Below are 27,143 nucleotides of genomic sequence, written 5' to 3' on the forward strand. Positions count from 1 at the left end.
ACAGTCAGATTTACACACACAAAAATAACAGAAACAGAAATCAAAATAAAAAAAACTTAACATTAATTCTAGGGTAGCCTTCTAACAGCTGATGTTGGGTCAGTTAAATTGGTAATAGATCTAGTATCAGAGCCCTCGAAAATTAAATTAAATTGAATTTTAGCCACAAAAATTTTGGAGATGCTATAAACCCCACTACCTGGATAAAACACCTATATATAGTTTACAAAATACTAATACAAACAAAAAATAAAGGAAAATCTCATCCTCTATAATAACAGACAAAACGTACCAGAGAAATCAGGGGGGCCTCCTCTTCATCAGTAGTAACATGAGTCATCAAAGCAAGGTTCTTTACCAGTCCACAAGATTCACCTTCAGGAGTATCACAAGGACAAAGCATGCCCCACTGTATCACATGGAAGACATCAGAAAATAAGGTATGAGTTCATAAGTAGATAAGATTTTATATATTTAGAATAAAAAACCTAAGCAAAATTAGAATATGATACGACCCAGCCCATAAAGGCTTACATAAGGGATAAAAATAGGAGAACTTGGGTCTCAAATGCAAAAGTTGGCCCAAGTGAGGAGACTGGTAGTTGTGGTTCAATTGCAGTGGGTCCAAGTGAATGGGATGACCATTATACCCTCTAAAAGAATGCAAGCAGGGAATAGCAAGTTGGTTGCGGGAGAAGTAGTTAAGAGGAAGGGAGGGGTGTGGGTAGCATCACGCTGGGATATTGGATTGGAAAAGGACCTTGGGAGAGAGTGGTACCTCTCGAATGTCTGACACTATCTGTTATCAAGCTTTCCTATAGTGTTGAGCAATTTTGGTTCTTGTAACTGTTTCCTTTTTTTGTTAAATTGTCTCTGTAGCGTCATAGTCTCTGTAATTGTCTTTTGATTTCCCTCAATATAAGAAAACTCTGGTTTACCAGGCCAAAAACACTTGATTCTCTGTTGTTAATTTTATTTTTTGAGTTAAGGACCTTATCAGAATACCACAACAACTGTCAAAGTCTTTTCACACTAGATGGGGTCAGCAACAAGGATCAGACAATGCCATTGTTTTCTATCCACAACCAATGCAATATAAGAAGGATATGTCAAAGTTCCCAACTCGATTGCAGCTCACCTGGCTAGGCTGCAAAGCTCTAGGTCCACTTACTTTCCTGGACTTCTCAAACTGAGGTGACACTCTTGTCATTTGGCCCAAAGCGCTTATAAATGATAACCTTTGTAGCACCTGCGAATAGAGAATTTCATCAGAGGAATTAAGTCTTGTGCGATAGATAATCCCAAGCCCCAAGCCCCTTAGGTGTGTCCCTAAGTATCTGAGCCAGATGAAGTCACTTTGTTTATAATGAATCAAGAGATACAAAGGAAATATTAGAAAGGAAAACAAAATACAACCTGTGTCATTCCTTTCCTTTCCATTTTGAACCTCTTTACGTCAAAATTACCAGTGGAGAGAGTCCTCTCCAAACCAAGAGTGATAATATCTCGACCAAGAATCTATGAACACACCCAAAGAGAAAACGCAAATATAAATACAGACATACTAAACATAGAGTAAGATGAACAAAGCAAAAGACAACAACTCAGAACAAACATAAAATGATGAAATCAGCAGTGTCTCTCTTTCAGGTGTAAAAACAAACCACAGTTTAAAGATTTCACATTGATGACACTAAGAATAACAAGAATAAATAAACATCTAGAGACATCTCAACAATGGAAATTCCCAACAAACCATCAAACCATGAAGATCATAAACTTGCCAGAAAACCACATTCCGTTGAGATATTGACTGTTTGTAAACTTCACATGAGCTAAAGCATACACAAATTGCTCCTGCTTTTTTTGGACAAACCATAAGTATTCTCCACAGGAGACAATCCTGTTCGGGACGGATACAGGATTAAGGCTTTAAATCTCTCTCAAAGATGCTTTTTGTCTCTAATAACAATACATTTGCACTTAGTGCAGATTGAATTCGTAGACCATACAAGTTATGTCATAGAATTTTCATTCATTTCTGATTTTTGGATTAGGAAAAATTTTAACAAGACACAGAGGGACAAACCAACATCAACATCAAAAACCCCTTTATCCCAAACTAGTTGGGGTTGGCGGTCGATGAACACAGATGAAAAGTAAAAAAGAATAAAGAAAAAGAAAAATAAAATAAGAGAGAAAAATAAAAATAAAATTAAAATAAATAATTATAAAAAAATTAAACAAAGGGACAAACCCATGCATAATAAATAAATAAAAAGGAATCAACTTGGACTGACAAGTCCAAAATAAATGAGAAGAGAATGAGATGGAAAGATAATTTTATAGAAGCAACTCTTCGACTAGCCAGAGATTTTTAGACAGCTTCAGCAAGATTGGATATATTCAAGAATGATTTGAATCCATTTGTATGATGCTTGATTATGAATATTTGATGTAAACAAAGAAAGTACAATTGTGTTATTATTATTGATTTTTTTCCCCTTTTATTAGGCAGATTATGACAGGACAGATTATGGGGACATTGTGTGACAGATTATTGGTTTGATTTACTCCTTATTCGTTTCCCTAGAATTAGCTCTATAATTAGGAAAGCAATTATGTTACAGATATATAAAATCATTAATGTAGCCTCATCCAACAACTTAAACTTTTGAGTTGAATTGTTTCTTTACATGATATTAGAGCCTCAGTGTCACGAATTCGACCCTCACCGCTCCCACTTTCTCTTGTGGAATTTCTTAGCATAGGTAGGTGAGTCTGTGCATTGTCCACCCTTCAAGCTTAGTGGGCCCTCGTGTGAGGGAACGTGTTAGAGATATATAAAACCATTAATATAGTCTTATCCAACAGCTTCAACTTTTGGGTTGAATTGGTTCTTTACAAATTATTAGCAATTATTCTCAGTAGGCTATATATTGTAAACCCATGTACATGATCATTCAAGCAATAATAAACAGATTGCCTCATATTTCAACTATATTAAAGAGTGTTTTGTTGTAAACATAAAAGGAATAATTATGGAATTATTTTAGATTGGGTTTCTATTATTATTAGGAGAGATTTGTTTTCTTGGATTTAGCTCAATTTTTAGGTAAGAAATTATTGATATAGGTCTATATAATATTAATACATTCTATACATTGATCATAAGAAAATAACATTCAGAATATTTCCATCTTTACATCTGCCAAGTTTTCAAGTTGCTTACCATAGAAATGTCAAACTTCTTAGCCTTGTCTGGCTTATCCATCATTTTTTCTGTGACATTCTTAACTTCAGTTGTCATTGACTTAAAAAGATCCTACAAGAGAAAGAAGAATAACAATTCAGGCAATGAAAAATGTGAGAATTATATCTACAGAAGTCAAATGTCTATTAAATTAAACAGGATAGTACCTCAAAAAGCAGAGATATTAACTGGCCAGATAACTCCAACCGCTTGTTCCCCACATAATCCTATGAGTTGGAAAAAACAGTTAGCAGATGATTATTAACTCTTGCCCACATACATGCACACACACACAAAATCTACACATAGTGGATATTATTTAGTTATAATTTTATTAATTTTGCAGATCATCTTTCACCATAAAAGAATTATTTTGGATGAAGAATAAATCAGGTTGCTTTAGTTAAATTACGTTTTTACAAAAAAGAAAATCAGTTTGGCTTCTCTGTGTATATTCTCCAATTTCTAGGATGGCTTTGAAATATGACAAGAACTTCACCTTCGTTGTGAAAATCAAAAGCTAATAGCAAACCATGCAGTGGAAACACCTATCAGCAAATGAGGATTGCTAAGTGTAGAAATAGTTTCCAAAATAGTATCTAACGTACTATTGTACTTTTGTAATACACTACTTGTTTATCCTAATTAATTAAAAAATAAATAAATCATAAAATATAAGGAAATATTGAAAACCAATCCTAAGAGATCATCTAAGATAGTTCAAAAGATTCAAAAAAACAATAATAATATTATGAGATTTCCTAAAAATTTTAACAGCCCTCAACAGAGTTTTTCATTAAAGAACAAATACATAAAAGTGCATCACCACTTTAACCGAGAAAACATTTTATCTAGATGTATCACTACTAGTTCATTTCTTCTCTGACAATCTGTTCTGATTTTATTTGGATTCATCGCTTGCCCACCGCCAACTAATTTGGGATGACGATGATGTTGATGTTGATGAGGTATCACTACTAGTTTATCAATTCAAATGATTAATTAGTTTACATACTCACTAACCTCCTTAAAGTAACTACATTTCTGACAAGCTTGGTATATATGATGTAGAAGCGCCAAGTTGAGAAAAGTGTAGAAATAGTATCATATAAGTATAGAAATTAGCATACTAAAGTATTAGACATGGTAATACACCACTATTTAGTTGTATAAAGAGTAAATTACACTTTAACCCTCGTAGTAGTTTTACTATTTTTTCAAATAACCTCCCTCAACATGTTTTTGTGTCATCAACTTTAGTTCAAGTCGAGAACATTAATTTTCAGTTAGCTTGAACGACAATTTAACATTTTCTCAGCCGTCCCCTAAAGTTTATTTTTTAGGGGGAAAATGTGTAAAATAAGAAATAAAGTCAGGGGAGTAAATTGAAAAAGTGTTAAATCAAAAGGAGGTAAAGTGTAAAATAAACAGTAGCTGACATCAAAATTAATTGAAGTTATCACTTTCAACTTAAACCCAAGTTGAGGGGGTTAAGTGACATAAAAAAGGGTTCAGATCAAAACAGTTATTTGAAAAGGGTGAAACTACAGGGTTTTAATGTGTAATTTACCCTAATATAAATAAGAATCTAGAGAACAATGTTACTTTCTGCATCCAGCCGATTCCTTTCCACCACTTCACTTCTACCACCTTCCTTTATTGATCTTAAGATTCTTAACGATTACCTATATGTGTATAGTATTATTTATTGATTTTACCACCTATGATGCAATTCTACACTCTACAAATTCAATAACCAGACAGGGAACTTGCTGCTACATGTCCCACCAACAGATCCACCATCTCAAACATCAATTTTTTCATTTCTAGATCCAAGTTCTCCAACTGGATTGTAGGTGTTTTACTTGGGGGATTGCAATAATGCTAGAGGTCCTTTCAGATCCTAGTCTTGATCTTCCAATTTACCTTCTAAAAGATAAACAATCCCATACCATTCAATTTTTGTTATGCACTACATGATCTCATATAGTGGCTCACTCTTATAGTGCTTCTTTAGACTCTGGTTTTGTTCCTACACCTTTTTGGAAGAACTTTATAATTTCTACTAATTTTGGATGGTGATAGGCTAGAGCAGAAAAAATTATGGCAATTGAGTGAAACAAATGATGGGACCTTTTCATTACATAATTAGACTATTACTATTTTCATTACATAACCTAGTCTGGTAGTCCCCTTTCAGAAGTTACATAAGCTCACATATTAAAAAGAAGATACTACCTTGTCATCCATTGCATCTTTATTTAGAATTGCATCCAATATGCGTCTCGTCATAACAGCAACATATATACATTTTGGCTGAAAATTATCTTCATGCACCTAAAACCGACAGAAGAAGTAGCGATTCAGACCAAACCAAACACATCAAAAGCTAATTACATGTATACTGAATAGAATGAAATCAAATTGTCCAGCCATGAAACTAAAATATCAGAAAGAAAAAAAAACACACTTAAAATTCAAGAGATGTAGAAGTCAAAGAAAACTTACCGGGACATTTGCAAGAAAAACATCTCTTAAGATAGAAAATGCTCTTCCTTCCTATATAAAAGGTTCAAATGATAAATTCACAAAGTTGAAGAGGAAAAAACATATTAATTATTATTTATCCATAGCATGAAATGTATTAATATACAAACTAATATGAGAGAGAGAGAGAGAGAGAATTGAAACCTTTTCAGATAAATTGTTTGAATACATGGGACGTTTCACCTGATGAGTACACAGGCCATCAGCAATAAATAAGAAACAACAAATATTATGTGTACGTATGTAAAATTAGAAACACTGAGAAAGGTATATAAATCAAAATCAGCAACAGTCAATAAATTGTCATCTTCAGTACATTACTCAACAAGTATCCATGACTTGTTCTAAAAAGTGTTTAATAGATTTTGTTGGAAAATATCTTCTATTTAGGAAAATACTTTCTATATCTCCTATTTAGGGATTTTTATTCTCTAAATAATTAGGACCTGATTTGTATTATTTTTCTTAATTCCCTAGTTTCTTAGTTTCCTTATATAAAAGATTGTGAATTCCTAGTTTTCTGTTATTAGAGATTGTAACTCACGCATAAATAGAACATGTTGTCGAGGATTTCCTCAAGCAATTCTCAAGTCCTATTCCACATGGAATTAGAGCCAGATCGTCCATTAGCAAACCCTAAGCAGTTTGTCCCAAAACATAATTCGTCCAAACAGTCCCAGCCGCGATCTAGGTAGACACCCACCTCGCCAGAAATCTAAGTCCAACCAGAATCATCCAATCAACAACCCTTTCGAGAGTTGTCGGCGGAGAAGCTCTCGCACACCCTCTTAACAACTATCAACGTCACCCAAAGGTGATAATTCCTATGACTGAGGAAGTCGTCAAGGTCCTCATGAATCATGTCCTACTCCAATGGCTTCCCCTACTATGGACTTATTTGGTTCCTTGTGAGTCTGTCACTAATTTTCCTATTGTCATTCGAATAAGAATATGGCCCCCTCACAATCCTCATCCTTTTTATAATTTTTTGAGTTTTCACCATTTATCCCCATCGAATTATGCTTTTGTCTTCCTTGTCTTCTATTTGGCTCCCTAAATCTATTGGTGAGTCCCTTTCACACTTTGGTAGAAGGTAGGCCATGATTGATGAGATGATTGCCCTTTGAGCACAGTGTTACATAGGACTTGATTGCTCTTCCTCTAAGGAAAACGATTGTTTATTGCCAATGAGAATATGTTGTCAAGGCAGCCCACATTGTCACATTGGTCATCTCAAAGCACACCTAGTTGCAAAAAAACACTAAGAATTACGGTCTTGACGACAATCGTACATTCTTTCTAGTAGCCAAAATGGCTCTTGTTTGCCTCTCTCCATGGCAACCATTGGACTTTGGCCATTGTATAACCTAGACAGCAAGATTGCCTTCCTTCATGAGGACATTGAAGAAAAGATTTATATGGAGTAACCACAGGTTTGTAGCTCAGATTGAAACAGACTTTTTATGAGTTGAAACAATCTCCTCAAGCTTGGTTTGGTAAGTTCAGTATTGTTGTGCAAGAGATTGGGTAGACGGACTGAAGCTAATAATTCATTCTTTTATTGACATGTTCCATCTGGTCAATCTATTTATCCGATAGTTTATGTTGATAATATAGTTATTACAGGCAATGGTCATGATGGCATATATCGCTCAAAGGAACATCTGTTCAATCACTTTCAGAACAAAGACTAAGGTAAACTTAAGTAGTTTCATGGTTTTGAGGTAGATCAAACAAGGAATGTGATATTGTAATTTCAAACTCCGATGGATGTGAAAAGTAAACTACTACCAGACCAACGAAAACCTTATTCAGATCCTAGCAGGTATAAGATATTAGTTGGGAAAGTGAACTACCTTACAATAACTAGACCATACATTTTCTTTGCAGTCAATGTAGTGAGCCAATTCGAGGAATCTGCACCTGTTGACCATTGGAATGTAGTTGTACAAATCTTACAATACATTAAAATTGATCCATGCCAAGGATTGTTTTATGAAGACAAGGTAATACTCAAATCGTAGGATCACGGATAGCACCACATAGTAGTCGACCATAAAAACACAATGGCAGGATAGTGAGTATTGATATAACCACTACAGGAAAGTTCACATAAAGCCAAACCAAGCAAGAAAAAAGATGTAGGCTTATGGGAAGAGAGGCGGCCTTGCCAGAAAAACGAAAAACCGATGGCGATTGGTGGAATTGCCAAAAATGTCGAGAGAGTACCAAGTCAAAGAAAGGCAGCGTGATGCAAAACACTTCGCCCGTTATCACTCCACCTCCAACCTGACTACACACCATCTTTTTATCCTCTATTCTTTGTGCCAAACACATAATTTGGCCTAAGTCTGGGTTGTTCGCAAAATGAATTTGAACCTCCATTCAAATTTCTTCCTTCAAACCATTTAAGAAGGCAGCTTGCATCATCTCGCAGTCGGCGTGACCGAGTAGGGCTGATAGCATCTCGAATTGTTCACGATAATCAGCCACCGTACTGTCTTGCCTCAAACTCAAGAGGGCTTCATTAGGGCTCACTAATGACAACACATGGAATTGTTGTAGCACTGTCATTCGAAGTGTCTTCCACGTAATTATTGGATGAATAGGTTCCCACCATTAGAACCAATTTAGTGTCTTCTCTTCTAGACAAATGGACGCGTCTTCAACTTGTTCCTCCTCTGGCACTCGCTTTACTCTAAACTACCTTTCAACTCTAAACATACACCAATACAGGTCTTCCCCAGTGAAGTAAGGGATTTCCACCTTGCGCATACTTTCTTACTCTAGCATTCATTGTTTTCCTTCAAATGGAGTCATCATTTTCCTTTCCCCAGTAGCATTTTGTTGTGTGCATCCACTACCCCCATCCTTTAATCCATACAGTCCATGTAAGCTAGTAGATTCTCATTCATATGATGGATGGAAGCTTCCACTCCTCCAATTCTACCTTCTATTCATTCTTTACGTTGGTCCATCTATGCCAGTCGGTGTCCAATTTCTTCAACTCTTGCCTCCATTCATGATTGAACCATTCAGCGCCCCCACAAGTCAGGAGCTCTGGTATCAAATTGATGGTACCAGAATTATATATTATTGAAAATTGGAGATAAACTCTTACAAGATCACCCAGTACAAAAAGAAAAACAATTAAATGAGGATTATCACAAGGTAACAGTGATATCCTTAAGAAACAGCAAAACAAAGGAAAAGTGCCCATGAAAAATAGGCTAAGAACCACCCCTCACTCACTCTTTATAATCATTCAACCCAAGTCCTCAAAAGATCCCAATTTCCCATTCTAAAGGTATAATCAATATGTGTCTGCCTCTCTTCATTTTCTCCACTTATAACCAACTCAAGCTGCAATTCCAATACCTCCTCTTTCTCCTTCTCCATTCACAGTCTACCATATGTCTCTCCTTGTAACTAAGTCACTCTTTCTCCTTCCAAATCTCTCCTTTCTATCATTTTTGCTTCCCTTTCTGTATTTTGTTGGACTTGGGCGTTCTATTTTGGTCTTCAGTGTTGATACACCAACTTAAAAGGCCAACCAAATTCAAACACAAATTTCATCACATGTATCTTCCTCTTAACAAGAACTAAGAATTGCAATACCTAAGTCGTAATTTGGAGTTCCCTCTATGGCATCTTTATAGATAAGAAAATACCAAAGTCTGTAATGGTCCACCTCCAGACCAAAGAATACAAGAAAGAAATTATGACAATAATTGCACAAGAATAAGAAAGAACAACACACCTTTGAATCAAGGTACTCCAATGCTTGCTCTCGTGTATGTACACCATTTTTTGTACATTCCTAATTATGGGGAAAAACATATTCCACATTAAATAACAATAAAATATGCAGTGTGTAAGCTAAGAACAAGCAGAGAAGTCTGGAATGAATTTTACAAGTCCCTTGTTTCTCCCATCTCTTATAATTTACTTTGAGCAAAAGCATTTTTATATTTGACATAACCAAAAATGTATATCAATTACCTCAATAGAGGGCACAAGTAGTGAACCATAACGAGGATCTCTTCCAACCATTTGTATAACTTCTTGAACAGTCTCCATCCCCATAGCTTTCATTACTATCATAAGAGGAACCTATATGATATTACAAGAAGAAACAAAAATTACCGAAGCATAATTTTAATAGAATGAGAGGACTAAAAGTAAATAAGCCACATTGAAAATGTGAAAAATGAAAACCTTCTTCGGAAATTGATTCAATTGTAACCACATCTTTTCATTTTCCATCACAATAACAGTTTTTGTTTTTATTTTCTCCGTGCTGCTTGTCACAGATGCAGTAATGCTGAAAGCCAAAATTGGAACCAAAATATAATTTAAAACAACAAAAAACAGATTAATTGATAATCTAATATAGAGGATATAAATCTACAACCACATCCGAAGTTGTCGTAAATATGGAAAATATCTATAATTATTTGTTTTCTTTATTAGCCAAATTAGTGTTTCCTTATTTTTAGGATTTGCGTTAATTCTTTTAGACCCCATGAGTCTCTCTCTATATATTGTAACTTATTTGTACATGTTTCTTTATGAAAGCGATAATATTTTTCCAGTTTTTCTCTTTTCAAGTGAAGTTATGAATAATTTTTACATATAATTTTTTTTATAGAGAAAAGAAAAATTATTAGGAAAAAAAGAGAAATACAACTCAGGGAATAATAACAATATATGAACATCTATGCACAAGGAACTACATCCCAGAAGCTACTGCTTGTCAAGCTTATGCATTCCATTTTGGTGATAAAAGGATGGAGTTTCATAGAGAAAAAGAAGAGGAACACCAAGCATAAAAAAGGAGTGATAGCCAAACCCCCAAAAAACAAACAAAGAAAAGGAATAAAGGACGAAAACATTAGCCCAAGAGAGATCTCATGAAGAAACTCTATGCTTCTAGCTTCATATTATTGTATTCCAAAGCTTCATATTTTCATTTGATTCATGCGTATAAAGCACACAATGTGATGAATGATATTCACATTCATAAGCTGATAGAGTCCAAACCACGGGAGAAAAATCAAGTACTATATCAAGTATCAACTGAAGAAAAATAAATAAATGAAAGATTACATGAGGATAGAAACTCCTAAACCCAGAAAATACACAGAACCTATGGCTCGGCAAAGAGAAATTTCTTTGCCTCTGTAAAGAACCTTGGGATACACCACCCCAAAAGCTAGCTCAAAGGGTGGGAGTGCCCAAGACCTTATAAACTCCACATTAGTTGCACATACAACCAATATGGGACTATATATCTCAACAAAGCTTAAGGTCAAAATACTAGCAAAACAAAACAACAACAACGCACTAACCTTCTCTCTCTCTCTCTCTCTCTCTCCAGGCCTTATAACCACCTCAGTCATGTGAATAACCCATTTCAGCATAACTAACTTGCCAACTCAACAAGTTATTCAAGACTTTCCCAATTCTGGCCTCTTTTATTTCTTCTAGTATAAACCTTTGAGGTTCCGGGCATTCCATTTGGACCATTAGTCAAGAGGCACAGAGTTTGCCATTCACCCTAGAACTGGGCCTAATACAAACTCAAACCCAAAAAATTTCCCAAAATTTGAGCATGCGAAAAAATAAAATAAAATAAATCAGCAACAGCTCTCACATCAACGTTTGGGGGGAGCATTGAGTATGAGATTTCCCTATTAGTTATGCCTTCACTGGTTTTTATTGTCTTCCTTACACAATTCTTCTGTCCAGATTTCTGTTTTTCATGCAACATCCATTTTTTTCATAAAGGAAATGGAATATTATGAATTGGAGTTCATCTTGGTTCTCCTTGACTCTATTCATTTGTCTTCCTTAACCCAAATAAAAGGATTTGGTCCAAATCACAACCTGTTTTCATGCAAATTATTTTTCCAATTCCTCACTCTTCCTTGAACTAGGGCCACTTCGCTTCCTGATAAAAAAACCTTTGGAATCCAAAGCTCCAGCTAAGGACTAGTCTTTTATATAAACATTGGGGCTTAATAGAATTAACACTGTTAGAATAGTTCAGTGTATATAGACCCACGTCTTGTGGGCTCTGCCCATTAGGTCTTTTAGTCTCTCTAAATAGAGAGCTCTTGTACATTGTAACACACTATGATTATTCAATATATAATTATTCTTTAATCTCAAGTTGGTACCAAAGCTTTTTCGTTCTAGGAATCCGCTTCCGCTAAAACCCTAAGCCCACTGCTTAGGTGTTCTCTTTTACTTTGCCGTTCATTCTTCCGACAAGTTTTTCAACCGTGTGTCTCTCCGGCTTGTTTCTTCAACCGTCAGAACCACTGCCCGCTGCCAACAACCACCGTTCGTCACTGTTCAGGCTACCGGAGCACTGTTCCGACGTCGATTTCAACCGGAAAGCTTGCAACCAGAGTGCTCTCTCTCCGGCGACCAAGTCTGTGGAAGACCCATCATCAGAGGAGTCCCCACGCGCTCTCACGCGCCGCTCCTTCTCCCTGCAAGTGGTGCTCATGCGTCACCCTTGCCGTCATTCCTGGACATACTAGCTCGATTTTTCCTCCTCTTTCCGGATCTGTGCTTGGTTCTTTGTAGGTCTCATTTTAGATGCGTGATTCTCCTTGATTGGATATCGTTTGCCTTCATTTACGGCTTTTATATTTTGTCTTTAAATGGCAGCAGCGTCCCCTAATCTCTCGAAGGTTAACTCTCCTTCTCCTCTTGCCAAAACTTCCTCAGGAATCATTTGTACTGATGTTGGGCCCATTACATCTTCCAAACTAAAGGATTCTGATAACTACAAGAATTGGGCCACTTCTCTTGCTGCGAATATAGCTCAGTCAGACAGTGCATCATCTGGTTCAGTTTCTCTCTCACCTGCGAACTATGTTGCACTCCAGACTCTTCTCAGGAAGGCTTCTCCTCAGTCTCAACCTTCCGCTCCAGATACTGATAATCTCATCGCTTGTGTTTCTCATTCTACACCACTTGGCACTTGGATATTTGACTCAAGTGCTACCGATCATCTCTGTGGTAATAAGGAACTCTTTACATCTCTTACTTATTCTGATCATTTACCTTCTTTTACCCTTACTGATGGAACCAAAGCCCTAGTTCGTGGGATTGGACAAGCTCGTCCGACCTCTACCTTGACCTTGTCATCTGTTTATTACATTCCTAGCATTCCTTATAACTTAATTTCTATTAGTAAATTGATCCCCTCCCTCACTTGCACCATTGCTTTCTCTAACCATTCTGTTTCTGTGCAGGACCCGATACGGGGAATATGATTGGAGTGGGTCGTGAGTCACAGGGAGGCTTTACTATCTGGTTGTGCCTCGTCCTTCAGTGGCATGCTCTCTCACAGAATCTCCACAACTTATCCACAGTCGTCTCGGTCATCCAAGTCTTTCGAAGTTGCAGAAGATGGTTCGTCTTTTGTCCGGTCTTCATTCTTTAGATTGTGTGTCGTGTCAACAAGGGAAGCATGCACGCTCCTCTTTTGCCAATTGAGTTAATAAACGAGCTGATGCTCCTTTCTCTCTTGTTCATTCAGATATCTGGGGTCCAAGTTGTACTTTGTCTGTTTTAGGTTTTCAGTATTTCATTACCTTTATTGATGATTTTTCCTGTTGTACTTGGATCTATTTAACGAAAAATCGTTCTGAGTTATTTTCCATTTATAAAAAGTTTCCTACTGAGATTCATACTCAATTTGGTGTTTCTATTCGTATTCTGCGTAGTGATAATGCTAAGGAATATGATTCTATTGATTTTTCTAATTTATTGGCTACACAAGGTACTTTACATCAAACCACTTGTCCTCACCCTCCACAACAAAATAGGGTGGTTGAACGTAGAAACAGATATCTCATTAAAACTGCTTGTACCCTTCTTATTCACATGCAGGTTCCTCTTCACTTCTGGGCAGACGTTGTACTCATCTCTTGTTTTCTCATCAATCTCATGCCTTCATCTGTGCTCATATCAACAATGACATTTCTCATAATCTATTGTTTCCAGATGCTCATTTTTATCCTCTAACTCCACATGTCTTTGGTTGTATTTGTTTTGTTCATGATCTCACTTCTGGTAAAGATAAATTAACATCCAAAGCCTTTCAGTGTAACTTTCTTGGTTATGCCTTGGATATCCTAGAAGAGACTGGTACGTTGGGGTGTAAGCCAGTTGATACACCCATGGATCCTACTATCAAATTACTACCCGGACAAGAAGAACCATTATCTGATCCTGGACGTTATCGGAGGTTGATTGGGAACCTCAATTATCTCACTGTGACTAGGCCGGACATTTCTTTTGCTGCTAGTGTCGCTAGTCAGTTTCTTGATTCTCCATGTGATTCTCATTGGAATGCTGCTGTTAGGATCCTCCGTTACATCAAAGAAGCACCAGGGAAAGGTTTATTATATTCAGATCAGGGAAAACATAAATTTGTGGTTATTCATATGCCGATTGGGCAGGATCACCCTCGGATAGGCGCTCTACTTCAAGCTATTGTGTTTTCTTGGAGGAAACCTGATTTCTTGTAAAAGTAAGAAACAAACTGTTGTTGTCCGATCTAGTGCAGAGGCCGAGTATCGTGCAATGGGAGTTGCTACCTGCGAGCTAATCTAGTTAAAACAGTTGATTCGGGAGCTCCATCTTTGTGAACAGAAACAACCAATGACTCTCATTTGTAACAATCAAGCTGCACTACATATATCCTCTAATCCTGTATTTCATGAGAGAACCAAACATATAGAGATCGATTGTCATTTCATTCGAGAAAAGATTCAATCAGGAAAAATCAAAACGGCATTTGTCAACTCCAATGATCAACTCGCGGATGTCTTCGCTAAAGCTCTTAGGGGTCCTCGGGTTGAATATATTTGTGGCAAGTTGGGTGCTTACAATATATATGCTCCAGCTTGAGGGGAAGGGTTAGAATAGTTGTTAGAATAGTTCAGTGTATATAGTCCCACATCTTGTGGGCTTAGCCCATTAGGTCTTTTAGTCTCTTTAAATAGAGAGCTCTTGTACATTGTAACACACTATGATTATTCAATATACAATTATTCTTTAATCTCAAGTAACGCTAATGACATGTTTTTATTAACAAAAAATAAAAATAAATACTAATGAAATGTTGCAAGTTAACAGGCCACAAAGGCTCTTTCCTCTGATAGGTGTGTAGTGAGTGGTGCTCACTCAGAATCATTTGCACAACAGTTATTACATTGTTCTGCCACTGTTTGTCTATGGAATTCCTTATTTGGCATTTTTAGTGAATGTTGGGTGCATCCTAGGCCCTTGGACCAATTCTTGATTATTAGCTTTCATGGCCTTCATAGAAGAGGCAAAAATTTTGTGGAAATGTGCAACTCATGCTTACACTTTGGTGCATTTGGTTGGAGCATAACTCATATTTTTAAGGTTTCAATGGTAGAACCCTTGATTTGGTATATTGGCTTCTATTTTGTTTAAAGAACATGGCCTTTCTAATGGGGTTTCTTTAATAGATACATTGAAGGATTCAGAAACTTTGCATTAATTTTCTCTTTTTCCTTTGTTGTTTTCTCTTTTGTTATGGAGGATTTCTTTGTTATCTACTGTCTTGTTCTTTTGTGTAGTAGGATTCCTTATGTTCCCTTAGTTAAATGTAAAAGAATACGTTGTGTATTGATCTGTGTCAGGGAGTTACAATATATAGAGACCCTAATGGGCTTAAGTGTAAGGCCCAAACCTAATCCTAATACAGTCAGAATACAGTCAGACTATTTACGGATAAGACAGAATCCAATCATATCTAATCAAATCTAATCATATCATATCTAATATTCTAACACTCCCCCTCAAGCTGGTGCGTATATATTATGAGCACCAAGCTTGTTACAAATGTATTCAACCCGAGGACCTCTAAGAGCTTTAGTGAAAACATCTGCTAGTTGATTAGACGAGTTGACAAAAGCTGTCTTGATTTCTCCTGACTGAATCTTTTCCCGAATGAAGTGACAATCAATCTCTATATGTTTGGTCCTCTCATGAAAAACAGGATTAGAGGATATATGTAGCGCAGCTGGATTATCACAGATGAGTGTCATGGGTTGTTTCTGTTCACAAAGATGAAGCTCCTGAATCAACTGCTTTAACCAGATCAACTCACAGGTAGTATTTGCCATTGCACGATACTCAGCTTCTGCACTAGATCGGGAAACAACAGGTTGTTTCTTACTTTTCCATGAGATTAAGTTTCCTCCGAAGAAGACACAATAACCAGAAGTAGAGCGTCTGTCCGAGGATGTTCCTGCCCAATCGGCATCTGAGTAACCACAAATTTATGTATTTCCCTGATCCGAATACAACAAACCTTTTCCTGGTGCTCCTTTGATGTATCGGAGGATCCTCACAGCAGCATCCCAATGTGAATCACAAGGGGAATCAAGGAATTGACTGGCCGTACTGACAGCGAAAGAAATATCTGGCCTAGTCACAGTAAGATAATTGAGCTTCCCAATTAGCCTCCGATAACGTCCAGGATCAGATAACGGCTCCCCCTGTCCGGGTAATAACTTGACATTAGGATCCATAGGTGTATCAACTGGTTTACTCCCCAACATACCAGTTTCTTCTAGGATATCCAAGGCATATTTCCTTTGACAGATAGAAATGCCCTGTCTTGATTGCGCCACCTCAATTCCCAAGAAGTAACGCAGCTTCCCAAGGTCCTTTGTTTGAAATGTACTAAACAAATGCTGTTTTAACTGACGAATTCCGTCTTGATCACTTCCGGTGAGAATGATGCCGTCAACATAGACTAACAAATAGATACACTTATCAGGAGATGTAATCCTATAAAACACAGAATGGTCAACTTTACTGCGGATTAAGCCAAATGCCTGAACAGCAGAACTGAAGCGACTGAACCATGCTCGAGGAGACTGCTTGAGACCATATAAGGATTTCCGAAGACGACACACCTTTCCAGACTCCCCCTGAGCAACAAAACCAGGTGGTTGCTCCATGTAAACTTCTTCTTGTAAATCACCATGAAGAAAGGCATTTTTGATGTCAAGTTGAAGGAGTGGCCAGTGACGAACAGCAGCAAGGGCAAGAAAGAGGCGGACTGACGCCATCTTAGCGACCGGAGAAAATGTATCGCTATAATCAAGGCCAAAGATTTGAGTAAAACCCTTGGCAACTAAACGTGCCTTGAGACGATCAATATGGCCATCAGGTCCAACTTTCACAGTAAAAACCCAGCGACAACCAACTATAGACTTCTCTGGAGGAGCAGAAACAAGGTCCCAAGTGCCATTGGAATGAAGTGCAGTCATCTCATCAAGCATTGCTTGGCGCCACCCTGGATGGGAAAGTGCTTCACCTGTGGTCTTAGGAATAGAAATAGAAGAAAGACTAGAAACAAAGGTGAAATGAGGTGAAGAAAGACGGTCATAACTCAAAAAGGTATAAAGAGGATAAGGGTTACGAGTAGTACGCGTACCTTTTCTTTGAGCAATGGGAAGAGTCTCTGATGAAGGATCCGGAGGGGAAGAAGCAATAGCAGTGGGCGATGAGTCAGCAAGAGTCGAGTCGACAGGAGGCACAGTTTTGCGACGCTGATAGGTGAGAAGTGGACGGTCCTCAAGTATAGAAGCAATAGGTTGCTCATCTGGAATAGAAGCACCTGCAGCTGGCAAAGACAAGTCAAGAAAAGGGACAGGAAGTACATGATCAACCTGTGACATCTGAGATGGGATAGAATTAAAGGGTTGTTGATCAAGAAAAGTGACATCAGCGGAAACTAAGTAACGCTTAAGGTCGGGAGAATAACAACGATAACCCTTTTGAAGACGAGAATAACCAAGAAAGATACATTGAAAGGCTTTGGATGTTAACTTATCCTTACCAGGAGTGAGATCATGAACAAAACAAGTACAACCAAAGACATGTGGAGTTAGAGGATAAAGAGGAACATCTGGAAGCAATAGATTATGAGGAATGTCATTGTGGAGCACAGATGAAGGCATGCGATTGATGAGAAAACAAGAGATGAGTACAGCATCTGCCCAGAAGTGAAGAGGAACCTGCATATGAATAAGAAGGGTACGGGCAGTTTCAATGAGATGTCTGTTTTTACATTCAGCCACCCCATTTTGTTGTGGAGTGTGAGGACAAGTAGTTTGATGTAAAGTACCTTGTGTGGCCAAGAAATTAGAAAAATCAATAGAAACATATTCCTTAGCATTATCACTACGTAGAATACGAATAGAAACACCAAATTGAGTATGGATCTCAGTAGAAAACTTTTTATAAATGGAAAATAACTCAGAACGATTTTTCATTAAATAGGTCCAAGTGCAACGGGAAAAATCATCAATAAAGGTAACGAAATACCGAAAACCTAAGACAGACAAGGTACGACTTGGACCCCAGATATCTGAATGAACAAGAGAGAAAGGGGCATCAGCTCGTTTATTGACTCGACTGGCAAAAGAGGAGCGTGTATGCTTCCCTTGTTGACATGACACACAATCTACAGACTGAAGACCGGACAAAAGAGGAACCATTTTCTGCAACTTTGAAAGACTTGGATGACCAAGGCGACTGTGGATAAGTTGTGGAGATTCTGTGAGAGAGCATGCTACTGAAGGACGAGGCACATCCAGATAATAAAGCCCCCGTGACTCACGACCCACTCCAATCATTTTCCCCGTACCCGGATCCTGCACAGAAACAGAATGGTTAGAGAAAGTAATGGTGCAAGTGAGGGAGTGGATCAACTTACTAATAGAAATTAAGTTATAAGGGATGCCAGGAATGTAATAGACAGATGTCAGGGCCAAGGTAGAGGTCGGACGAGCTTGTCCAATTCCACGAACTGGGGCTTTGGTTCCATCCGCAAGGGTAAAAGACGGTAAATGATCAGAATAAGTAAGAGATGTAAAGAGTTCCTTATTACCACAGAGATGATCGGTAGCACCGGAGTCAAATATCCAAGTGATGTAGAATGAGAAACACAAGCAACGGGATTACCAGTATAAGGCTGAGACTGATGAGAAGCCTTCCTGAGAGGGGTTTGGAGTGCAACACAGTCCGAACCTGAACCAAATGATGCTTTGTCTGACTGAGCTATATTTGCAACAATAGAAGGAGAGTTAACCTCCGAGAGATCAGGAGATGTTGCTGCCATTTAAAGATAAAATATAAAAGCCGTAAACGAAGGCAAACGATATCCAATCAAGAAGAACCACGCGTCTAAGGTCAGACCCACAGAGAAACAATCACAGATCCAGAAAGGGGAGGAGAAGGCGAGCTTCTCTGTCCAAGACCGGCCGGAAAAAGCCGCCGGAATAGTGCTCACGCGCCGGCAGAAGGTGGCGCGTGAAGCCCACGCGCAGTGAAGACAGGTGGCGCGTGACGGCGCGTGGGATATGCGGTGCTGACCGGACCACCACAGACCTGGTCGCCGGGAAGAGAGGGTCCTGATCGCGTGAAGTTTGGTCGGAAAAGTCGCCGGAAAAAGTCTTCGGTTGCCTGAACAGTGATTCTGACGGCGGGCGGTGGTTCCGGTGGCCGTCGGAGGTGCTGACGCGTTTGGAAAAATCACTCAGAGGCTGTTTACAGCCCTAGAAGGCTTGCCGGAAGGACGCACGGCAAGAATGTGGACTCCTAAGCAGTGGGCTTAGGTTTTTAAAGCAAAAAACAAGGTTTCTGAGCGGAAGCGAGGGTTCCTAGAACGAAAGAGCTCTGATACCAAGTTAAATGTAAAAGAATACGTTGTGTATTGATCTGTGTCAGGGAGTTACAATATATAGAGACCCTAATGGGCTTAAGTGTAAGGCCCAAACCTAATCCAAACCTAATCCTAATACAGTCAGAATACAGTCAGACTATTTACGGATAAGACAGAATCCAATCATATCTAATCAAATCTAATCATATCATATCTAATATTCTAACACCCTTCTTTTCATAAATTTTTCTCTTCATTGTAATGAAATCCTTCCTTTAACAAAAAAGTAAATTCAGAGACTTAATCTAGGATCTTCAATAAGAAACTAAAAAATTAACCAATGAAACTGTATTTCATTAGTTCCTCACTGGCAGCTAGAAGTTCTCCCAGAACCTGAGCTTCAGAGCTACCTTTAGTTAAAAGGAAGAAGGGAATAACAGAGGAATGAACCTCATAATTACTTGACAACACTATAGTACCTGATGTGAGAAAAATATATCAACCAATAGCGCTCGTACTTGCCTACCAGGTAGCACAAAAATGGGGAGGTAGGTAAGAAGAGGCCCCAAACCATACTTGCATACATGCCTCTATGTATACGCATATACGAAGAGGTAAAGAATAAAGCACATTTTTACCAAGAAGAATTACTTACTTTCCTTTCTTGTCAGTGTCTATAATTATTCTATTCTTTGAAAGTTGCTCTTGTATTAAAATCACCTGAAATAGATTAGTGCAGTCATAATTCATAAATAAATGAAAAATGAAAAACTATTTACAAAAAAGATAAAAGGAAAATTGTTAAGAACAGAGTAGAAAAAATAAGAAACGAAAGCTACTGTCAAGGATTCTTAATTAGAACAACTGATCTCCAACATGTCAATTTAAAATGCTTTTCCATTAATTCTTGTAATGATATTTTATCAATTTACATTTGATTTCTTACGCTGTCTCTTTAACCTTTCAACAATTAGCTCCTCAAACAAATTTTTTGACAAAGTCAGCTGATCTTCAACAGATTAAATGATAGGCAGTGTCTCTGACATTGAGAGCATTTAACAAAAGAGTCAGAATATCACCTTCTCAGTCCCTTTAATTACAAAATATCCTCCAGGATCGAGGGGACACTCACCTAATCAAAAGAAAACTGAAGCATGTAAGATCTTATAAAAAATGAGAAAAGCAAAGGATTAATACAAAAATATGACCAAAAAGATCTAACTATATGTGCTCCCAATCCATACTAACCAAGTTTTGCAAGTTCATCTTCATCTCTCCCGTACAAGACACAACAACAACTCCGCAACATAATAGGCATTCTTCCAATAACAACATTGGTCTGTGAAAAAAAAAAGATGATAATACAGTTGCTTTGTCAAATTCGGATTATAGAAGTGTTCGCATACCTTCTTTTCTTTTCTTGGGTTATCGTGACTTCCTTGAGTGTACTCAACATCAACCAATATAGGAGCCGCATACCTTTTTATTAGACAGCATATTATGAATCATAATTCATAAAAGGTTAAGCACAACATTTGGTCTAACTATAACTTCCAATCATTAAAAGTACGCTAAAACAAATTGAAGCATTATAGAACTTAAGAAGCAAATTAAGATGATACCTTTGCATGTTGACAAGAATTTTATCAATACCAAAGCAATATCCAATAAAAAACATAAGTTCATGTTTCTGAGGGAAATGAATCTTACGTCTGGTCAGATAAACGGCACGTCTGTGGAGTAATGTTCTCGGGACTACCATCAACTATTATCGACGGGGTACCAATTCTGACATTCAAAAACCTGCAAAAGAACTCATTGTACATTAACACATCAGTAAAACAACTTATAGTAGCTCAATCTTGTGAAGACTAAAGAACAATTGAAGAAGAAGTTCAAATTAACGGCCACGGCTTATCAGAATTAACTGATTAAGAAAATCAGAGGGTGTCATCCAATCATCCATAACTTAAAGCTTATAGGACACACCAATTGAACAAACAATAAGTAAACCACCATTGGTAGTACCTTAGATAAATATGCGGGTACCTAGGCGACACGATAAGGTCATTAGCACGAATGATTTTCTTAATATCGGTTCTCACAAAATAGTTAAAGGAATCCAAATGTTGCTTCACCAATCCTCTAACCTACAAAATCCAAATTCAGTGACAAGCAGTTATTGAAAAATTCGTTACATGTATTATTATATCATAAATCATCATGTAACCAATAATATTATACAATGAGTTACCTTAAGAAACTCAGGAAGAAGCTGGTACTTGTCAACAGCAGATTTTATTGGAGCAGTTAGGAACTGTTTGTCAATGCCAGAATGACCAAAAGGGTAATTGGGTAACTGGTTGCCCCCATTGAACCTTAGTTGACAAAAAACCAACGTTAGCATATAGAAAATTGAAAAAAAAAAAAAAAAAAAAAAAAAAAAAACTCAACCCCACAAAAAGTTTAGGCAAGAAAAGATCAAGGGAGTTGAAATAACAACACAACACATCACAAACCAATGATAAATAGTTTCCAACATTGTAAAAAATAATCACTAAACTGAGAAATTAAATAATAATAAAAAAAACAGAAAAAATGGAAGAAGGGAAGACATGAAGATGAAGACTCACTGTTTGGTGGGTTCTTGCAAAGGATCGTGCTTGAGACCCATGAAAATGATGAATCAGTTTACAAGGTTTTGGTGTTGTTTGGTGTGAAGCCGCACAAGCTAAACCTCGCTTCAGCGTTACCATCGTAATTCCTCCATTAATAAACCCTTCGAAAGCCCTCTCCGCGTAGTTTTTAGTTTAAAAAAAAAAATATTAAATAAAATAAAAAAATAAATATCATTTGTTTTCTATCTTTGAATTTTACTTTTTTTCAATTCTTTTTTATTTTTCATTTTATCTCGCTCGTCAGTCATCCCCTTTCGTGATCGCAATTGCTTAATTTTTTTGGATAAAAAGAAGGGACAGTTTACAAACTTTTTCAAATTTTTTTATAAATTATACTATATTCTCCCGGAAGAACATAGTGTAGTTTGCAAAAGTTTGTATTCTCCCGAGAGAATATAGTGTAATTTATAAAAGTTTGTAAACAAAAAAGTTTGTAAATATAACATGCCCCTAAAAAAAATACATATATTTTCTTAATAAATTTTGATTATAATTTATAATTGTTGCCGCAAGATATAAATCATTTGTTATTACAAAATATAGATATTATTAGATATAAGTAAATAGAATTTATTAATAGGTTGAAATTATAAAAATTTAGTTGGGGAAAAATTAAATAATCTAAAATTTATATTAATTTGATAGTATAAAATATGGAAATTAATTTTCTCATTTTACATGAGAATATTTTTTCATATTATACATGTTGGGTTTGCTCTTTTACTAAAGCCCAAATGGGTTATTAGTATGAGAAGAGCCCAAGGAACCTAGAGCCCAATGAGCTAGGGTTTCTTGGAATCCATATAAATAGTACCTCTTAAGTCATCAGCCTCCAAGGTCTTTTTTGTGAGAAAGAGGCAAGCTCTGAATCTAATCAGTGCCCACACACTTCCCCTTCCTCCTCGAGAGATAGTTTGGAAGATCTGCCACAGTCCAACTTCAAGAAGGTTGTTCGTGCTGCGGCGCTGAGGTGAGCTGTTCGTGAAGAGGAATCCTACAAAGGAAGATTCTACACAAGACCTGCGCACCGAGAGGTAATTGTGAAACAATGATGATTCGGTAAGCATACCAATGTACTAGGTCCTAAACCGCTTCCGCATAAATCTAAGATTTCCTTCAATTGGTATCAGAGCCTTGGCTGTACATTGGTATGTGAATCTAGTTTCACTATTCATGTAATTAGTTTTGCTTCTTGAAATGTGGCACCTAGGGTTCTAGGATTATGGTATGAATCTAGCATGTGTATTTTATAATTCATTTTCATAAAAGTTTAAATTTTAATCAGTAAAAATGCTTTAATCCATGGTTAGGATCTCTCGTGTATTTCTCGATTTGTAACAAGGAGGCTAATCCCATATGATTAGGTTTCCTCCTTGCTGTTTTTGTTTATGTTTGGAATTTCTGTGTATTTTTCAAATATTTTGTAAAAGTTCAAGATCGAGAAACCGCGAGTAAGATGCGCAGTCAGAACTGTCGGAGACTTTTCGAGGTCTTCCCGATCTCGGAATGAGGCGATCTATATATGGTTGGAAAGAGGACGGAAAGACGAACTCAACGGTGGGTGGCTTACCGCCATCTGAGTTTACACGCGCCTCCACGCGCCTCCACAAGATTCTGAGAGTGGCCGCCACTCTCCGGCAAAGAATGGGAGAGTGAAGGAGCGTCCGGCCACCTTTTTGGGTGATTCCGGCGGCGGTGCACTCGTCTCTACGTGGCGGTCCTTCCCCTGGAGATTCAGCCTGATTTGACTTCGGGTGACGGCGCGGCAGACCTGACGGCTAGGGTTCCTCTTTCGCGTCCTAGGGTTTCTCGCCAAAGGATTGGGTCTTTGGGCTTTTGGGCCCATGAAACCCTAAAGGGGCTTGAGACAGATACTATGGGCTAGGCGAAAGTTGAATTCCAAAGTTGTATTATTTAATTTTATTTTATTTTATTTTCTTTAAAATAGGAAGGCCATGGATTAAAGTAATTATGATTTATTATTTAATGCTTTTATTGATTGGTATAAATTATATGATAGATAACATGCTTTATTGCGATAACATGCCATATAGAATAGGTGGTGCCATATTGTTGCATAACTTGTATGATTGCATGAGCATAATAGCTATTATGTCTTCAGCGACTAGTATGATAGTTATTATGGGATTATTTTGATTTTAAATCATCCTAAGAAATTAATTAATAATTATTATGATTTTTATTAAAAATCTAGATTAATAATTGAATTAATTAATTTTGGATAATTAACATCAAGACAAATAATCGTTATGGAAATTATTTTGATTTCAAATTATCCTCATAAATGATAATTATTATGATTGTTGCAATGTAGATTAATAATTAAGTCAGCTATTTGGATGATTTAAATCTAGAAAAATAATTAGAGAAAATTTCCTAAGAGAGTTCTTTTATTTTGCGAGTAATTTGTGGGTTTTTCTGAAATGGTCATGGAATAACACACGCTGCATACAACATTCATGTATCATGATTGTTTGGAGCACACGCTGACGTAAAGTGACCGGATTTCAGGACCTTAATGCTTTCAAAATTATGTTAAGCTTAGTGCACGTTTATCGGTGCTCTTACTTATATAGTTTTTGAAATCGAACAAAGGATACTCTCAATTAAATAATTCTTGGAAATTAGAAAATGTTGCTTATGTTGAATGGAAGGAGATTTAAATTAAGAGATTAATTTAACCTCAAGCGTATTATAGGACCATTAATAAAATAATCACGTGAAGTCCCATCGAATAAGCATGATTGGATTTTATTAGATTGGACTTAAATATCTATGGGAGGAGATTTAAATTAAGAAATTAATTTAACCTCCAGGCGCATTGAGGGCCTATCAATAAAATAATCATGTGAAGCCCCAACGGATTAGCATGATTGGATTTTATTAGGCCTTAATAATTTCAAAATTTTAATAAAGTATTGTATGGCCCATCGTCGATAATACTAAGTTATTAAAGATAATTTTGAAATTAAACAATGAATTCGACAGGGCTTATGAAAATTCTCAAACAAAAATGTTGAATGGGTGAAGTTTTTAAAAATTAATTAATTTTAAAACCTGCGGGCTCCATTTGTGGGTTTATTAGTGAAATGGTTATCGCTGAAGCCCCATCGGATAAGGATAATCAGATTTCACTAGATTAAATCTTAATAATTTCAAAATTTTAGTAAAGTATTGTACGGCCCATCGTCGGCAATGCTTAGACACTAAGGATAATTTTGAAATTAAACAATGGTTAATTACATTCAACTTTGGTAAAATTGTTAACCCTCCCATCGAGGCTCTGGCAATGGCACTGAAGGCCCAAATAACAATTTTGGTTTTTACGAGTGACTTGCCCATCGTAAGCCTTGTAAAGATAAACTAAAGGATTGTTAACAATAAACAAGAGTAGTTATGAGAATCTACTTGCACTTCGTTTGTTTATTGCATTATTTGTTTGTAATTGTGTGCTTTATATGTTTTTCAGAAAATATCTTAGAAATGATTTTGAGTCGAAAACCTATAGATGGTACCAACTATGAATAAGTGAAAAGCAAATCTTTGATATTGTTCTAAAACATGGAAGCTAAAATTTGTCCTGACAATGTGAGGGCCATAGCAACCTGCAGAGAAAGCGTTTAAGGAAACTAAGATGCATTTCTCAGATTGAGAAAGGGCAGATATGGTAGTTCGTTGCTATATTATTGTCAGTCTTTCCAAATACTTGCAAAAGCAAGTGTACATGATTAAGAGTGGAGTAAAAATGCTTCAGACTCTTAATGACATGTTTGCTGCATCTAGCAGCTCTGCTAGACAGAATGCAGTCGGTGTAGGTTTTGCTAAGAGTCTTGTTAAATCCAAAGGGAAACCCAAGGGTTGTAATAAGAACAAAATGACTTGGCTATCAGTTGTCAAACCAGTTGCTATAAAGAAGCCGCAAGGCAAGTTCTTCAAGTGCAGACTAAAGGGACACTGAAAGAAAAATTGCCCAGAGGTGATGAAAAGAACCAGACATGGGCATATCAAGGCCTGATCAATGAACGAATTATTGATTCAGGAATCACTGATTATGTTTGTTACTTTTTGTAGTAGTTCAAACATGGCATACCTGTCAGCAATGGACATAGATATTTTAAGCTTGAAATTGGGAACTTGTGTCTGCATTTGCAGTAGGACAAGTTATTAATAAAACTATGGTTTTGGGTGACTGTTTATTTGTTCCAGATTTCAAGAGGAATTCAATTTTTGTTAGTTGTTTTGGTTAAAACATGGGTTGACAATGCAATTGATTCCTCAGTTACATTTCGAAGTTCATCTTCGTCTTGTTTTTTCTGGTACATTGTTTAAATAGTCTTTATTACCTTTGTCCTATACCCCCTAAATTTTTGTGTTGAATGGAAAGGATGATGAACAAGGATTTTCACCAAAGAATAAAAGTTTCAAATGAAACATAACTTTGGCCTTTGTGATTGAGTCACATTATCTCAAGTAGAAAATATGTTTTAGTTAAAAGAGATACTGAAAGTTCAAGAATCTTTTAACTAACAGCTACATGTTAGTCCTATTTGGAAGGTAAAGTGGCCAAGCAATCCTACAAGGGCCAAAAAGGTTTGCGCAACTATTCAACTGGAACTGGTACATACTAATGTATGTGGACCAATTAGCGTTCAGACCAGAAGAGGTGATGAGTACTTCATTATATGAATGTTTACTCTGGATTTGGACAGATGAACCAAGTGCGCCATAAGTCTAAAGCTTTTGGAAATTCCAAGAGGTTTAGTCTGAGGCAGAAAAGCATGTAGGTGTTCAAATCAAAAACCACTTTGGTCTACTAAAGTGTTTGGCTACCTGTCTGGTAATTTCAGGTCTTACCTGATTTAAGAGGGGATAGTTTTCGTAACTGTCAACTCTAAGAACGCATTAGTTG

General features: G+C 36.9%; 1 protein-coding gene across 1 annotated transcript in view; it reads right to left on the reverse strand.

Annotated features, from left to right (window-relative positions):
• Window positions 1–22,295, reverse strand: part of LOC133289250 (DNA-directed RNA polymerase III subunit 2) — a 38,852-nt gene extending 16,557 nt beyond the window's left edge. The window contains exons 1-19 of the mRNA XM_061487148.1: window positions 22,169–22,295; window positions 21,790–21,913; window positions 21,564–21,685; window positions 21,246–21,338; window positions 20,942–21,014; window positions 20,784–20,874; window positions 20,615–20,667; window positions 20,191–20,255; window positions 10,019–10,124; window positions 9,803–9,913; window positions 9,561–9,620; window positions 5,945–5,983; window positions 5,762–5,812; window positions 5,492–5,590; window positions 3,421–3,480; window positions 3,233–3,325; window positions 1,417–1,518; window positions 1,139–1,249; window positions 293–409 (exon numbers count right to left, since the gene is read on the reverse strand). Coding sequence (XP_061343132.1) covers window positions 293–409; window positions 1,139–1,249; window positions 1,417–1,518; window positions 3,233–3,325; window positions 3,421–3,480; window positions 5,492–5,590; window positions 5,762–5,812; window positions 5,945–5,983; window positions 9,561–9,620; window positions 9,803–9,913; window positions 10,019–10,124; window positions 20,191–20,255; window positions 20,615–20,667; window positions 20,784–20,874; window positions 20,942–21,014; window positions 21,246–21,338; window positions 21,564–21,685; window positions 21,790–21,913; window positions 22,169–22,209 — 1,611 coding nt within the window. The 5' untranslated portion in view covers window positions 22,210–22,295. The remainder of the gene's footprint in view (window positions 1–292; window positions 410–1,138; window positions 1,250–1,416; window positions 1,519–3,232; window positions 3,326–3,420; window positions 3,481–5,491; window positions 5,591–5,761; window positions 5,813–5,944; window positions 5,984–9,560; window positions 9,621–9,802; window positions 9,914–10,018; window positions 10,125–20,190; window positions 20,256–20,614; window positions 20,668–20,783; window positions 20,875–20,941; window positions 21,015–21,245; window positions 21,339–21,563; window positions 21,686–21,789; window positions 21,914–22,168) is intronic.
• Window positions 22,296–27,143: the final 4,848 nt, after the last annotated feature.

The sequence above is a fragment of the Gastrolobium bilobum genome, unplaced genomic scaffold (assembly GCF_033153095.1).
Source record: "Gastrolobium bilobum isolate Gb01-03AN ecotype WA unplaced genomic scaffold, APGP_CSIRO_Gbil_v1 utg29617, whole genome shotgun sequence".
NCBI lineage: Eukaryota > Viridiplantae > Streptophyta > Magnoliopsida > Fabales > Fabaceae > Gastrolobium > Gastrolobium bilobum.